This window comes from Corylus avellana, chromosome 2, assembly GCF_965113065.1.
Source record: "Corylus avellana chromosome 2, dhCorAvel1.hap1.2, whole genome shotgun sequence".
NCBI lineage: Eukaryota > Viridiplantae > Streptophyta > Magnoliopsida > Fagales > Betulaceae > Corylus > Corylus avellana.
The window spans coordinates 47431800-47448305 of record NC_142491.1 but is presented as its reverse complement, the minus strand read 5'-3'; the positions used below and the strand labels follow the sequence as shown (position 1 = coordinate 47448305).

The following is a 16506-nucleotide window of genomic DNA, read 5'->3' as shown; positions in this document are numbered from 1 at the left end:
TTCGGGGTAAGAGGGGCCTTCTCACACACATCTTGGGTTCGTACAAATTTGGATAATGGAGGCCCATAAGCAACAATATGATTGCCTATTTTTTGTAAGTACTTGGATCATATATAGTTATAGTAGGATGGCCCGGATGGGAGTCCACAAAACATTTGGGTGTTAACTAACATGTTTGAAATTGCGTTTGAGAAATAAAATTTTTAAGTCAAAAAGTTTTTTTTTTTTTTTTTTTTTTTTTAAAACTTCATTTTTAAGCTTTTGCTAAAAGTGCGTTTTGATTATTTTTGGGCTGTTTGGACTCTTAAAAGCGCTTTCAATATATATATTTTTTTACTCAAACAGACTTTTTGAGTGTCAAAAACATTTTTATGTCCTTCAAACGCACACGCAAACAGGCCCCTAGTATGCTACAGAATCGCTCTGTATTATACATATATATTGGCCAAAATACAGAGAGTGTTAGAGCATGTTCGATATTGCGTTTGAAAAATAGAGCTTTTAAGTAAAAAAAACGCTTTTGGGCAAAAACTTTATTTTTAAGCTTTTGTCAAAAACGTATTTTGACAATTTTTAGGCTTTGTGGACCCTTAAAAGCGCTTTTAATTCTTTTACCAAACGAGTATTTTTTCTTCCAAACAGACTTTTTGTGTATTAAAAACACTTTCAAGCTCTTCAAACGCAATCCTAAACATATCCAAAAAATTAAGGCAGAAATTAAGGAATGCAGAAAGGCTTTTCATACAGACTTAGATGAATGTAAGTACAAAGAAAGGGAAAAGGGAAAAGACTTGAGCTGCATGCTACTCTTTACATAAAACATGGGTGTGGTGCAAGTCATGGGAGGGAATTGACCAGTACTATACATGAAACATGCATATATGGAGCCGTAATATTAGCTAGGCGTGATTTATGGAATAGAGGGGTGGTTGGTAGATAGTTATCATCTTAACGTACAGTTTGTACCAATTTTTTGAGCTCTCTTGAATAAGATCGAGAATTGAGATTTTCGTACGAGTAAAGCTATCGATCAACCATGCTTTTCACGAGCTGTAGACACGTGACTCCTAATGTTTTCTCAGCCTCCTGCCTAACAACTTTTACACGGCTACGCATGCAGTACTGCTCTTTCAGTGAGGAGAATGGAAAGGATGGCATCATGAGCACAATATTGATGATGCATGCCTCCAATATTGAAAATCAAACCATCTACGAAAGATTTGGTATTAATTATAGGCGCATCACAATGGATTCTCTAAATTTAATGTTTTTAGTCAGTCATTTTACATACAACTCTAAAATACATAACCATTATAATTAGTAAGCATGTATGTAGAGATCCTTTTGAAAAAACTATTGTACGTACCTTTAGTTATATATGCTGAGGTATATATTATTTAACATTTAAAGAAAAAAAAAAATTAAAAGAAGAAGAAAGAATGTGGAGGACCAACTTAATTAGTGTGTGTTGTCACATACCAAAAAAGCACAAAGACATTAATGAAAAGAAAAAAAAAAATGAGGGGAAGGATTATATATATATATATATGTCACTATATAATAAGTTAATCAATGCATACGGGAGTCAATTAATATCGTGCTATAATTGGTTCACCCAGCAGATAAGCTTTTCTGCACCAATTGTTCTACTGCAAGTAAATGATCATTATCCTTTTCTACTGGGTATGATAATTGACAAGCACTAGCTTGTTCACTAAAAGAAATAAACGACATATACCTAATTACTTGACCTAATAGAAATGAGGATGTGCCTAAATTCTAAAGTGATACAGTTCATCGTTAAAAGGTCAAAAGAACATCGAATTCCCCAACAACCAAGTAAACTAATTGCATATTTATCCAGTGAGTTGTTAGTGTTTGGATCCTCCTTCGAAGGATAATCCCCCATCAATCAAGCACAATGGTGCATATGCGTACGTGTCATTGAAAATATTCTTCAACCAGTAAAAATGATGAGATTATGAGTCTTAATATATAGTAATTGAAACCTTAAAATATTTGATTGGAGCAAGCAAGCACCACCACGAATCCGTGTCAATGTTCGTGGGCAATTAACGACGCAAATGTGAGATCACCTTAATTAATTTGATTCCAATTACTAATAAAGAATAAAGATGACGTGGAAAAGCGAAGAGATACATGCATGGGCGCCCACATTTACCATATACTGCGCTAGCTGTTCTCACACGACACTTTTACCGTTTGACGTTACTTCACCGCCATGTATGGCTTCTGTGAAAGATTCGTCGACAAACCAATTGAGTCTGTCATCTACATTCATCACCAAGATTTGACCTGATATCCTTCCATTATTACGTTCCGTCGTTAATTCCCTATAAATTCGCGCCTTGTTCTGCAATTTAAAACCATTATAAAAATTTCTCTTCTCAGACCATGGAGCCGTGTCGAAGATTCACAACATCCCATGTACGTTTAATTAATTTCTCGATCTCCATGCTCGATTTTTCTTATCATTAATATTCTGCTTCTGTTTTCTGCGTTTTTCGTTTGGTATATATATCATTTTTTTAGGGCTAGATTCTGGGTTGAATCTCACAAAAACAGACTGTTTTTGCTCCTTAGTGGTATGAAACCAGCTCTCAAACAACCTTAATCTATCGTAAACACCAGTATATCTCAAAGAAAATTGCTAAGAAATAAGAAGATGTGAGAGCCCAGCAACGACCGAAACCCACTAAGATCAAAGAAATGATCTAGACAGAGAAGCTATAAACCCGTTTTTCAAGTACTCCAACGCAAACTTTTCTAAAACAGCGGTTTCTATAGGTAATCTTGTTGTACGTCTTTCTTTGAATTTTTTTTTTTTTTTTTTTTTGCCCTTTATTAATAAATAAATAAGTAAATAAAAGCAGTATTTTCTTTTCTTTTTGGGTAAAACGTTTTAAAGTTTTACTTCTGTTAATTATTGACTGTTAAGAAAGGAATTTAAAGTTGATACGCAAATTGATTTTCTTTGATAAACAGGTTATTCGGACAATCCCAGCAATTCTTATATTGGGAATACTGAGTTTACGAGTCGCGGAATGTAGAGTTAAGGTTTCGTCCACCTTGCATTACTCGGCAATAAATTGTCGAAAGCACAGCGCGGTTTCGACGGAATTTGGAGCGGTCGGCGATGGAAAAACATCAAACACCAAGGCTTTCAAGGCCGCAATTGATAGCCTCAGCAAGTATGCATCAGATGGTGGGTCGCAGCTGATTGTACCTCCCGGAAAATGGTTAACTGGGAGCTTTAATCTCACCAGCCACTTCACTCTTTTTCTCCACAAGGATGCCGTCATTCTTGCATCTCAGGTATGTGTAGCAATTTTTCTTTATGCCGGCCAGAGATGAACCTCTATTTAGTAAAGTCACTACAAATTTGAGTTACATATCTTTTCCCTTAAAATTTTGGATAGAATTCACGATTGAAAACTGGCTTAATTAAATGGAAGGGTGCTTAAAAGCATATATTCATATGGTTAAAATTAATAAACCCATGTGGAACACATGACCGTAACATATCATCACGTTTCGCAAACGACTTTCATGACGGTTCACTCTATCGACTCTAATTCTATTGATGATAGCCCTTTCTCTTTTAGGCAGCTCTACTCACTTATGATCAGTATTTTAATTTAGCACATAGGTCGCCCATTTCGTAATTTGAACCCGTGATGTGGTGTTTGATTTTGATACCAAATTATACAAAATTTGTGCATAATTTATTTTTAAAAACCAGTTTAATTACAAAGAGAAGATACCTAAAATTAGACTTAACTCATGTAGATCGAACCCATGAATTGTAACAAAATGCTCTCATGTATTGGCCAAGAAATTAGCCAAAGGCATTATAGCGTGATAGCCATGCATGAAAGTGAAAGCCGACTTTTCATGAAAGAAATATAACACCAACTTTTGGTAATTGTTACTAGCTCTCTGACCAAATGATCTGAACCTAAAGTCAAGGAAATTAGACGTTGAATATTTTTCTTTTTCTTTCCGTAATAGAAGCTAATTAAGTTTTCTTACGTGGAGTTAGAAATACCACAAATTAAACTTCTTGGATTTCATGTAGGCCGGCAACGAATTTAATCCTATGATTCCCATCATATATATATATATAATGTTGTGCAATATTTGGTTACAATATGGTTAATTAATTCCCTCTCATATTTGATTTTTAATTTTTTATGATGCTATCACTAGCTTGTCACATACGTGCGTGATCAAAAATTATATTGGATCCAGGATATGGAGTCAGAATGGCCTCTTCTTCCTGTATTACCTTCTTACGGGAGGGGAAGGGATGCGGCTGATGGACGGTTCAGCAGTCTCATATTTGGTACAAATCTCACCGACGTCGTAATCACCGGTAATTATTTATGATAATTGTATATTTGATTTAATGACACATTGATTTTTGATAATTATTTTGGTTAATTGACCATGTCTAAGGGGCTCGATCCATTTGAATGTACCATTTAATTAGGTAACAATGGCACGATTGATGGGCAAGGTGCATTTTGGTGGGAAAAGTTTCGCAGTGATGAGTTGAAAGTGACCCGGCCATACATGATCGAGCTAATGTACTCTAATCAAATCCAGATATCTAATCTTACACTGATCAACTCTCCTTCGTGGTTTGTCCATCCGGTGTACAGCAGGTTTGAGCATATGCTTCTTTCATTAAGTTTATCTTAATGCACACTTAATTGATCTTCTATTTTTGTGGTTCTGATTGCAGTAATGTATTAATCCAAGGGCTGACAATCCTTGCGCCAGTTGACTCGCCTAACACTGATGGAATAGACCCAGGTTTGTTTGCCACTTGGATGATCGATATATATTCATATATATATGTATATATATATATGTAGATTAAAGTTGGGTTCGAATTTTACCTAAAGAAATTAAACAAACCAACGCCGGACTATTCCCTGTATACCAAATAATACACACGATTAGTTAGGCTTCTTAATAATACCTACCCACCTACTTAACAACTGCATTATATATATTTATATTATAAGTAGTACAACCTTTTCAATGAGTTGATCAGCTCTTTGTCGTTCTAATTTTCCCATTTCCCCACTAGTACTCTCACACACAACAAAGACGTACGTACATTTCTGAACTTTCGACATTTGACCCTAGCCTTTAAACTATCATTTTATTGCAATTTTTACCATTCATTAAATTTTGACTTTAAAATGGGGCATGTACGTACAAATTTTTTATTTAAAATGACCAAGATAAATGTGATATATAGAAGGACAATTTAAGTATTAACTTCAATTAGAGCTAGAATTTGTACATATAGGTAAAATTTGGTGAGGCTGCTAGGAATGCTCTCTTGCGAAGCCTAACTTCTATGATAATTGGAACAAATTAAATATCAAAAGTCGTAATATAATTAATTTGAAGGTTTAAAAAGAAATGTCTGTGTAAGAGGAATAAGCATAATTTTCGGATGAAAAATTTTCTTTCATGTCATCATACGATCATGTTAATATTGTTAATTAAAAGATTATACAATGAGACTTCTTCGACCTCGATCCACTTACAAATTATCCAAAATGGAGTGGTAGAACTATTTTTGTCATACCACCTGAGCCCATGTTCTGTTTTCTTTTGCTTTGTTTTCCAGATTCGTGCACAAACACTCGTATTGAGGATTGCTTCATAGTCTCAGGGGATGATTGCATTGCTGTGAAAAGTGGTTGGGATGAATATGGAATCAAATTTGGAATGCCCACAAAGCACCTAATCATCAGAAGGCTTACATGCATTTCCCCTGACAGTGCTACCATTGCTCTAGGCAGTGAAATGTCTGGTGGAATTCAAGACGTTAGAGCTGAAGACATCACAGCCATTGATACGGAATCAGGTGTCAGGATCAAGACTGCCATCGGAAGAGGAGCTTTTGTGAAAGACATATATGCTAGAAGAATGACCTTCAAGACAATGAAGTATGTTTTTTGGATGACAGGCGCTTATAGTCAACACCCTGACGGTGGATTCGATCCAAATGCCATTCCACATATTCAAGGAATTAATTATAGAGACGTGGTGGCAGAGAATGTTACTTATGCAGCAAGACTTGATGGAATCGCGAATGATCCTTTTACAGGAATATGCATTTCTAATGCAACTATTACATTGACTGCGAAGCCAAAGAAATTGCAATGGAACTGTACTAATATTGTGGGAGTGACAGGCAATGTGACTCCTCAGCCATGTAGTTTGTTGTCTGAGAAAGAAGGTGTTGATTGTCCCTTCCCCGAGGATCGGCTGCCCATCGATGATATTCAGTTGAAGACTTGTTTTGCTACCACTCATACCCTCTTGTGAGATCGCAATTAACCATGTATTTGGAAAAATTTATGTTTGAAATATGTTTTTTTTTTTTGATAAAATTGGACAAAATGAAGGGAGTTTTCTCAACCTCTGTTATTCTTTTTGCTATATATCTTCCTTTCTGTTACAACCAACCATGTTTGAAACATTCAACGTATGTACCAAATTGGTAGATTCTAATCAATTAATGGATGAAGAATTAACAACTGTTGGCGTCAATTAAGTATATATCTATAGGAGTCCTGCTATGCGGCTGCCAAACTAGCGTAGGACAAATATTAAAAAAAAAATAATAATAATAAAAAAAAATTTTGGTTAAATTTTTATGAGTTAATATTTAGATTCTAATGCCTCAAAACTTATTTTTGGATTCAAAACTAAAACCTAGGAGTAGAAGGTTAATTCTTTAGGGATGATATCATCTAAAAGAAATTCGATCATCCTAAATTTGGTGCTAATACCTCAAATTTAGTGGTAATATCTCAAATTTAGATTCCCCTTTAATATCTCTCTTCTTCAATTTAAAAAAAAAAAAAAAAAAAGGTCAGATATCTGGCGCTTGAGGTAGCCGGAAATCTCTATTTTGTCTATAGACTTATAACCAACACGTCTCTATAAATACTCCCCCTACCTCGTTCTACAATGCAAAACAATTTCTTTGTGCCTTCTCAGACATGGAGCCTTGTCTAAGTTTCAAAACATCCCATGTATGGTTTCCCTCGACGCTCAGTATTTCTGATGAGTAATTGTTCTGGTTCCTATGTTTACCATTTGATATATCATTTTTTTAGGGCTAGATTATGGGTAGAAACTCACAAAGGAAAATTACGCTTAATTATCTTTTCAATTTACTATTCAATTTGCAATTTTCATTCCAATTTTTCAAAAGAATTACAATGTCTCTCGCACACTACTTATCATTTTCAGTTAGTCCCCACTGTTAGACGGCAAGCGCATCAAGTGACCAAGACATAGACGATTTAAAATGTCCATCATACCGGCTAGCTCCATGAAATTTGTAACAATACAATTATGCTCTTAGATAATTTTTTTTTTTTTTTTTGCTTGTTTTTGAGTACATGTGTTCCATTTTCCATTGGATTTAACAAAAAAACTCTAACATAATGAGTCAAGTTATAAAAATGTTGTGTAGTTTTGGGAGTGATATTATTGTAACTTTTGAAAGTTTAGGAAAAACATTTTTAATTAATTAATTTTTAATTTTTAATTTTTTTTTTTAAAAAAAAAAAATTCAAATAAAGGAGAAGAGGGAAGGGAATTACAAATGAGGGTCTTAAGAAGGAATTTTGACTTTTGACTTTTGGTTCTGTTATTAACTTATAAGAAGGAATTTAAAGTCGACATGTTATTTTCATTGATAAACAGGTCATCCGGACCATCTCAGCAATTCTTGTATTGGGAATGCTAAGTTCCCAAACCGCAGAATGCACAGCAGCTAAGGTTTCCTTGAAGTACCGGGCAATAAACTGTCGAAAGCACAGCGCGGTTTTGACGGATTTTGGAGCGGTTGGCGATGGAAAAACATCAAACACCAAGGCTTTCAAGGCTGCAATCCAGAGCCTGAGCAAGCATGAATCGGATGGTGCGCAGCTGATTGTACCTCCCGGAAAATGGTTAACTGGGAGCTTCAATATCACAAACAGTCATTTCACTCTTTTTCTCCAAAAGGGTGCTGTCATTCTTGCATCTCAGGTAGCCATAAACTTTGTCTACAGTACAGTAGACAATGAATATTTTTTTATGCTAGCCGGAGATGGATCTTCTGTGTTTATGATACTTTTACTTGCCATGTACATGGATGATCAAATGGACAGGATGAGTCAGAATGGCCTCAAATTCCTCCACTGCCTTCTTATGGGAGAGGAAGGGATGCCATTGGTGGACGGTTCAGCAGTCTTATTTTTGGTACAAATCTCACAGACGTCGTAATCACCGGTAATTATTACAGATTGACTACATGACCCATTGATTTTTCAGAATTATGTGCAAGTATGATCATTTTGGTTGACCCTTTGTCTTCATTTGAATGTATCAATTATAGGCCACAATGGCACGATTGATGGCCAGGGTGCAACTTGGTGGACAAAGTTTCGTAGTGGTGGATTCTTGAATGTCACCCGACCATATTTGATTGAGCTTATGTACTCTAATCAAATCCACATATCTAATATTACACTAATCAACTCTCCATCGTGGAATGTCCATCCAGTATATAGCAGGTTTGAGCATGCTCCTTTTGTATGTTAATTAAGGCTCCATTTATTTTGGTGTAAAATGTATTTTTGGCGGTTGGCACGTAAGGAAAATCACAACTACTTTCTATATTTTCATTCGATCGTATTAATCTATAACAATCAATTTTGATTCACAACATAAAAATATGAATATAAATAATTAAAAATTTGACATAAACATTTGAGTTCTGACGGTGGTCTATTACTAGTGATGGTGTGACGGTTTGAGAAGGAGAAACTCAACTCGGAAAGTGGTTTACGAAACGGAAATCATTTTCCAAAACTAAAGAAGCTTATTTTCAGTCGCACCAACCATGTGAAAATACAAAAAATAGTTTTTCAAAAATATTTTACGTCAAAACAAATCGAGCCTTAGTTTATCTTAATGCACACATGATCATGGCACCTATATATCATCTCATATTTTTGTGGCTCTGATTGCAGTGACATATTGGTCCAACAGCTGACGATCCTTGCGCCAATTGACTCTCCTAACACTGATGGGATAAACCCAGGTTTGTTTGCCACTTAGACTAATTGTTCTAATTGATACATATCACAATCGGATCACTAGGAAAATTACTTAATTAATTCAGATCCTGTACGTGCAACGAAGATGCACGTATATTCTATTAATAAAAACTATACAATAATATGAGCCTATGTTTTACTTCTGTTCTTTTTTTTTTTGGCTTTGTTTTCCAGATTCGTGCACAAACACTCGTATTGAGGATTGCTTCATAGTCTCAGGGGATGACTGCATTGCGGTGAAAAGTGGTTGGGATCAATATGGAATCAAATTTGGAATGCCCACAAAACAGCTAATCATCAGAAGGCTTACTTGCATTTCCCCCGACAGTGCTACCATTGCTCTAGGTAGTGAGATGTCTGGTGGAATTGAAGATGTTAGAGCTGAAGATATTACAGCTATTGAAACGCAGTCAGGTATTAGAATCAAGACAGCTAAGGGAAGAGGAGCTTATGTGAAGAACATCTACGCGAGAAGAATGAACTTCAAGACAATGAAGTATGTTTTCTGGATGTCAGGCGCTTATAGTCAACACGCTGACGATGGATTCGATCCAAATGCCATTCCACAGATTCAAGGAATTAATTATAGAGACGTGGTGGCGGAGAATGTTACTTATGCAGCAAGACTTGATGGAATCGATAGTGATCCTTTTACAGGAATATGCATTTCTAATGCGACTATTACTTTGACTGCCGATCCAAAGGAATTGCAATGGAACTGCACTAATATTGCAGGGGTGACAAGCAATGTGACTCCTCAGCCATGTAGTTTATTGCCCGTGAAAAAAGGTGTTATTTGTCCCTTCCCCGAGGATCGATTGCCCATTGATGATATTCAGTTGAAGACTTGTTCTACTACCTAGTGCCTTTTTGTGACGGAGAGACTTATGTATTTGTAAATTTTTCTTTGGAATTAATATGTTTGTTCTTTGAAAATATTGGGTCAAATGAACCTTGTTTCTAATAAAAGAAGGGTTTGGAGAAATAGAACATGTATGGTTTCGCCCGACGCTCAGTTTTTCTGATGAATAATATGCATGTTTCGATCCGGTTAATCTCACAAAACGTACAGACTGCTTTTGCTGATTTCAGATATGGGTCATTTGGTCTTAATTAATACAATGGTTTCTAGCTTTTGTATATATACAAAACTTGTTTGTGATATGATGAGTCTTTGGGTTTTAATATAAATAAATAAAAGCTCTATTTACTGTTGGCCTGGTAAAACATTTTTGACTTTTTAGATTTATTTCTAGCTTTCGCTTCTGTGTTTGTCTCATAAGGAGGACACAAAAACTGATGTTCTTTGATAAACAGGTCATCCGGACCACCTCAGCAATTCTTCTATTGGGAATGCTAAGTTCTCAAACCGCAGAATGCAGAGCAACTATGTTTTCTGGATGACAGTGGCTTACACTCAGCACCCTGATAAATTGTTTTTCTTTTTGTCATATGATAAATTGTTTGCTTTTGTCTCTTAATTCTATATTTCTTCCGATCCTTCTCTTTATACACCCCCATAAGCTAGGTACCTACAATCCATTCTTCTTTTAAATTCTTCAATTTGCTTTTAAACTTAGGGAATTTATATAAATTCCTAACTAACATGGGAAACCGGTTACAAGAAAACAAAATTCCAAAAGGGATGGGCTCCCAACAACAAGCCTAAACAAAAATAGCTAAAAAAATGGCCCCATCCTTTGGTTGCAAATTTTTTTGAGTGAGTTTGGTGTCTTTCTCGCTCACCCTCCGACCCTTTTATGTGACACTTATCTCAAATCTACGGCAAGTGCATTGAGCTTCAGGGGCCATATTGAGACAAATCCTGTTATCTCCTCCTCTCTTACCACCGACACCTAAAAAGGAAAGAAATATAGACATATCATAGACAACATAGAAGCAAGGAATCCCCAACCAAGGAATATGGACATTCATGAGATTTCTATTCCATAAAGATCGTTGTGCATGTATTCTTGTATATAAATTGTAAAGATCAGGAAAAATGTTAACCACATCTTTATTATTATTAGGACCGGTTCGATAGATTTTGATACCTAAGGCGGCAAATTCAAGCAATCCTTTTTATATTTAAATTTTTAATTTTAATCATTCCCTTCGCCTTTTTCCTTTAATTTTTTTTTAAACGACATGCAAAATTCGTCTTTGCTACGAGACATTTAATTTCAACATTTGCCATATTTTGTGTTGAGCTACATATAGTTCTTTTAAGTAGAATTTAATTTGTAAAAAACAAAATTTACTTTATTCTAAAAATAATTTTAATGAACAAACTTAGACACGTGTTAGCTTTAAGTTTAGGTGAAATTATGAGTTTAGTTATTGCTTTAGGGTGTCATTAATATGACTTTCCATTTTTTTCCACCTAACGTCTCAATTTCTTGAGATTCAATTCTTTGTAATTATTTTTATCATAATTGGGGCCGGCCTTAATTAAAGAGTATTGACTAACCTCTTTTTTTTTTTTTTTTTTTTTGTCATAATTGGGTCCTTAAATTGTTTTTTATAAAAGAAAACCAAATTATACTATGAGGCATGTAGGTGCCACACAAATTCAATGGTGGATTCATGTATTCACTACATGGAGATGGTTCAAAGAATGAATTTTATCATTTATCTTATATTATTACTATTTGGGGCCTTATTTTATTGAGGGCCTAGGCAATTGCCTAATTCGCCTTCGTTTAGGCATTCAACTAGTAAATAAGTAATGTGAGACTTAGCACGCATGAACATCTCTTATAAACCACACACTCTCTCTATGTGGGCAATTCATCTTCCCAATTTGGGACCAAAGTGTTACTCTATATGGATAACTACTCTTCCCAATATGGAATCAGAGAGTTACAAACTCTTCCCTTAAAAGCCCCTACATTCTCACCAGGACCACGTCATGCAATGGTGACAGTACCACATGGCATTATTAGGTGACTTAAATACCATTTGTAATGACCCACATAAAGTGCTAACCATATTTGTGTTATCACCCTAAAAAGTCTAGTCAATTTGAAGCTTCCTAAGATTTATAAAGCTTAGTTTCACATAGTAAATAAGCAATATGTGAGACTTAACACTCATGAGCATCTATTATAAACCATTCACTCTGTGTGTGCAATTCTTCTTCCTAATATGTGACCAGGATGTTACATAAACATATGTAAACATGCGAATAAAGGTTTGGAGAAATAGAAGCCATGAGTAAATGCTACATATATATCTTTTATCTCAATCATATACAATGGAACTGATATGGTAGTGTCCATCATCCGTGTATCTTAAGGAAAAAATTCAAGAGTTTTTAAGCACTAACCATATAACTTTAGCGGTATGAAAGTGAGATAAAACATGAGTATTTAGAAGTACTCGTAAAGCCATACTCACCACCTGCATGTGTTTAAACATGTTTATTCTCAAATGCCACTTTTACTTACCTGACTTCACCCTTTATATGGCATGTTTTGAAACATTCAAGAAGTTTTTTTCTCTTGAGCAAATACAAACAAAAAGGCATGGTTACAAATGAGATCGTTCCCCGTACTATTAATTCTAATAGAAGAGAAAATGGGGATGAATTAAGGTTGATAGTTTCCCACTTGGTGATGTTATGCGGCACCAAAGTTTGCAATATTCAAAAAGTTAGTTAATCCTCAATGGATGAAGAAAACAGTTAGCGTCAATTACCCACATTTATCTCCGACAATTGGTCCCACATGTCCCTATAAATTCCCCCCTCGTTCTACAACGCAAAACAATATTAAATATTCTCTTCTCAAACCATGGAGCCGTGTCTAAGTTTCAGAACATCCCATGTACGGTTTCCCTCGATGCTCTGTTTTTCTGATGAATAATATACATGATTAATCTGATATCGATATGTTGGTTTTCATTAAGTTGTTTACGAACTTCTTCTTCTTTCCCTTCGGTTTTAAATTTACGAAACCAGTTTTCTTTGAAAACAGGTTATCCAGACCATCTCAGCAATTCTTATATTGGGAATGCTAAATTTACGGGTCGCAGAATGTAGAGTTAAGTTCTCGTCCACCTTGCAGTACCGAGCAATAAGTTGTCGAAAGCACAGCGCGGTTTTGACGGAATTTGGAGCGGTCGGTGATGGAAAAACATCAAACACCAAAGCTTTCAAGGCTGCAATTGATAGCCTCAGCAAGTATGCGTCAGATGGTGGGGCAGAGCTAATTGTACCTCCCGGAAAATGGTTAACTGGGAGCTTTAATCTCACCAGCCACTTCACTTTTTTTCTCCACAACCACTCTGTCATTCTTGCATCTCAGGTAAGCATAACTTTTGCCTACTGTAATCTATGGGTATTATTCAGTTTCATTTTGTTGCTCTTAATTTTAGTTCTGTTTCTTGGGTTCTAAGCAAAAAGGTCTAAGAAAAGTGATTTTAGAACATATATATGATTATTTTCTTTATGTTGGAGATCTGATACTATCACTGGCCATGTACGTGCATGATCAAATGGACAGGATGAGTCATAATGGCCTCTTCTTCCTGCATTGCCTTCTTATGGGAGCGGAATGGATGCAAATGGTGGACGGTTTAGCAGTCTTATTTTTGGTACAAATCTCACAGACGTCGTGATCACCGGCAATTACATACAGATTGATTTGAGCCATTGATTTTTTAGAGTTTCATGAAATTATGATCGTTTTGGTTGACCGTGTTCTTCGTTTGAATGTATGATTAGGCAACGATGGCACGATTGACGGCCAGGGTAAAACTTGGTGGAAAAGTATCGAAGTGGCGGATTCCTGAATGTGACCCGACCATTATTGATTGAGCTTATGCACTCTAATCAAATCCACATATCTAATATTACACTATTCGACTCTCCATCGTGGTTTGTCCATCCAGTATATAGCAGGTTTGAGCATGCATGCTCCTTTTATATATTAATATAATTAAGTTGATCTTAATGCACACACGATCATGGTCTCATATTTTTGTGTTTCTAATTGCAGTGATATACTAATCCAAGGGTTGACGATCTTTGCGCCAATTGACTCTCCTAACACTGATGGGATAAACCCAGGTTTGTTTGCCTCTTGAATTATTGAATCCAGATCCCATTCAATAAGGATGCCTCAACCAGGGATTAATATTGCAAACTATACAATCTGAGCCTATTGTTTTACTTGTTTTAATTTGTGGGGCTTTGTTTTCCAGATTCATGCACAAACACTCGTATTGAGGACTGCTTAATAGTCTCAGGGGATGACTGCATTGCGGTGAAAAGTGGTTGGGATGAATATGGAATGCCCACAAAGAACCTTGTCATAAGAAGGCTTATATGCGTTTCCCCTAACAGTGCTGCCATTGCTCTAGGCAGTGAAATGTCTGGTGGAATTCAAAATGTTAGAGTTGAAGATATCACAGCAGTTTTTACGCAGTCAGGTATTAGAATCAAGACAGCTAGGGGAAGCGGAGGTTATGTGAAGGACATCTACGCGAGAAGAATGAACTTCAAGACAATGAAGTATGTTTTCTGGATGACATGGGCTTACACTCTGCACCTTGACAATGGATTCGATCCAAATGCCATTCCACATATTCAAGGAATTAATTATAGAGACGTGGTGGCAGAGAATGTTACTTACGCAGCAAAACTTGATGGAATCGCTAAAGATCCTTTTACAGGAATATGCATTTCTAATGCGACTATTACTTTGACTGCCAAGCCAAAGGAATTGCAATGGAACTGCACTAATATTGCAGGGGTGACAAGCAATGTGACTCCTAAGCCATGTGGTTTGTTGCCTGTGAAAAAAGGTGTTGTTTGTCCCTTCCCCGAGGATCGATTGCCCATTGATGACATTCAGTTGAAGACATGTTCTACTGCTGGTGCCTAATTCCTTCGTGTTAGAGTGTAATGTACTTGAAATTTTGTGTTTCAAATAACTCCATCGGTTCTCTAAAAAATTGAACCAATTTTTGTTCTTCATTTAGGAATGTTCTTTGTTTTTTTTTTAATAGTAATAAGAATTGATTGATGTGATATAAAGTTGAAATGAGTTTTAATTTATTTTATGAGAGAAAAGTAAAGAAAGTTGTTTGGTAATGTGAAGAAATGAGTTTGACTTTTTTTTTGGGATAAATGAAAAAAATGAGAGAGAGAGAAAGAGGGCTTTGATGAGCATTGTTTTCTCCTGCTGACAGCAGGTCATCTACCATCCATGCGCGCGGGTGCAAAGCCAAGAAACTGGTTGCAATGTACAAGCCAAGCAACTTATGACAAGGAGGAAATATTATGAGATTTAATATTATGGGAATATATTAAGATTGATTGTAATTGATTATAATAAAATAAAATTAGATACATTAATACTTAATTCTGATTTGATTTGATCTGCCATATCATTTGTATTCTCTCCACCTTCCTATGAACCATTTGTATTGTAAATTTATTAAGGAATAAAAACAAAATGTAACTTTTTGGATTTTATCATATAGACGTAGGTAATAGACTGAACTGCGCACAACCTTTTGTCTCTATTTATTTTTCTGCATTTTATTATGTTTTATTTCATGGTATCAAAGGTATAGGCTAACACCGGTGTGGATTTTATTTTATTTATTTTATTTTTTCGTTGTTTTGTCTTTAATTTTCACATGATATTAGAGTGTACGTGTTAACTTCTTTTAAGGGCCAATTATCTAGTATCTTGGTTCCTTTTCTGGCTTGTGTACTAGTTTTGTCAAGCGGCTGGTGTGTTGAAGTTTGCTCATGATCGAATGCCCATCTCCCACCCCACCAATCGACGAATATTGCTGGGTGAATATTGCAGGGCAGCGGTTGTGATGGTCGACATGTTTTGGAGTCGGTAAAGGTTGTCGTGGCACCTTAAAGCCTGTCAATTCAAGGAGCTTGGGGCCACTATGAAATCACAAACCTCATACATAGGTTTATCATGCTGCTGCATCCAATACTTTGTCATAGCAATATCTACAACAAATATCAAAAAAAAAAAAAAAAAAAAGAGGGAAAAAATTTGGTGAAAAAATAGAGGTCAAATTGCCCATCTTTTAGCATTTTTTTTTGGCCATTGTGGTATTGTTAAAAATTCAGGCCCCTTTCAACCTATATCAACTCTCATTTATTTGCCTATAATTGGCCCATTTTTGTTTGGCCTTTGTGGCATTGTTTAAAGTTTAGGCTTTTTTTAGCCCACAGTTGGCTCTCATTTCAGCTCATTGTTTGCACAACTTTTGGCCTATGTGGTATTGATTAAAAACCCAGGCCCATAGTTGGCCTCATTTTCAGCATTTTGTTGGTTTTCATTTTGATTCATAGTTGACCCTC

The 16506-nt window shown here is 35.7% G+C and overlaps 3 protein-coding genes across 3 annotated transcripts; all 3 read left to right on the top strand.

Annotated features, from left to right (window-relative positions):
* The first annotated feature begins 2243 nt into the window (after positions 1 to 2243).
* On the top strand, positions 2244 to 6511 carry LOC132188482 (putative polygalacturonase). Its single transcript, XM_059602950.2, has 6 exons — positions 2244 to 2448; positions 3007 to 3336; positions 4273 to 4396; positions 4514 to 4688; positions 4769 to 4839; positions 5672 to 6511. Exons 1-6 carry the CDS (start codon positions 2416 to 2418, stop codon positions 6373 to 6375), a joined length of 1437 nt encoding a protein of 478 aa, XP_059458933.2. The 5' UTR covers positions 2244 to 2415; the 3' UTR covers positions 6376 to 6511.
* A 543-nt stretch (positions 6512 to 7054) lies between these two features.
* Positions 7055 to 10030, top strand: LOC132167404 (putative polygalacturonase). The gene is made up of 6 exons (XM_059578371.2): positions 7055 to 7088; positions 7768 to 8094; positions 8217 to 8337; positions 8444 to 8621; positions 9081 to 9151; positions 9342 to 10030. Exons 1-6 carry the CDS (start codon positions 7056 to 7058, stop codon positions 10028 to 10030), a joined length of 1419 nt encoding a protein of 472 aa, XP_059434354.2. The 5' UTR covers position 7055.
* Positions 10031 to 12961: 2931 nt separating this feature from the next.
* On the top strand, positions 12962 to 15055 carry LOC132188751 (putative polygalacturonase). The gene is made up of 6 exons (XM_088513526.1): positions 12962 to 12994; positions 13145 to 13474; positions 13673 to 13793; positions 13894 to 14070; positions 14168 to 14238; positions 14373 to 15055. The coding sequence occupies exons 4-6, from the start codon at positions 13991 to 13993 to the stop codon at positions 15053 to 15055; spliced, it is 834 nt and encodes a 277-aa protein (XP_088369652.1). The 5' UTR covers positions 12962 to 12994; positions 13145 to 13474; positions 13673 to 13793; positions 13894 to 13990.
* Positions 15056 to 16506: the final 1451 nt, after the last annotated feature.

Coding starts and splice junctions, on each gene's coding strand:
- LOC132188482 (XM_059602950.2), top strand. CDS start 2,416: ATGGAGCCGTGTCGAAGATTCACAACATCCCAT. Junction 4,397..4,513: donor CACCGACGTCGTAATCACCG/GTAATTATTTAT, acceptor CCATTTAATTAG/GTAACAATGGCACGATTGAT. Junction 4,689..4,768: donor GTCCATCCGGTGTACAGCAG/GTTTGAGCATAT, acceptor TTCTGATTGCAG/TAATGTATTAATCCAAGGGC.
- LOC132167404 (XM_059578371.2), top strand. CDS start 7,056: ATGGAGCCTTGTCTAAGTTTCAAAACATCCCAT. Junction 8,095..8,216: donor CTGTCATTCTTGCATCTCAG/GTAGCCATAAAC, acceptor TCAAATGGACAG/GATGAGTCAGAATGGCCTCA. Junction 8,338..8,443: donor CACAGACGTCGTAATCACCG/GTAATTATTACA, acceptor TATCAATTATAG/GCCACAATGGCACGATTGAT.
- LOC132188751 (XM_088513526.1), top strand. CDS start 13,991: ATGCACTCTAATCAAATCCACATATCTAATATTACACTATTCGACTCT. Junction 14,071..14,167: donor GTCCATCCAGTATATAGCAG/GTTTGAGCATGC, acceptor TTCTAATTGCAG/TGATATACTAATCCAAGGGT. Junction 14,239..14,372: donor CACTGATGGGATAAACCCAG/GTTTGTTTGCCT, acceptor TTTGTTTTCCAG/ATTCATGCACAAACACTCGT.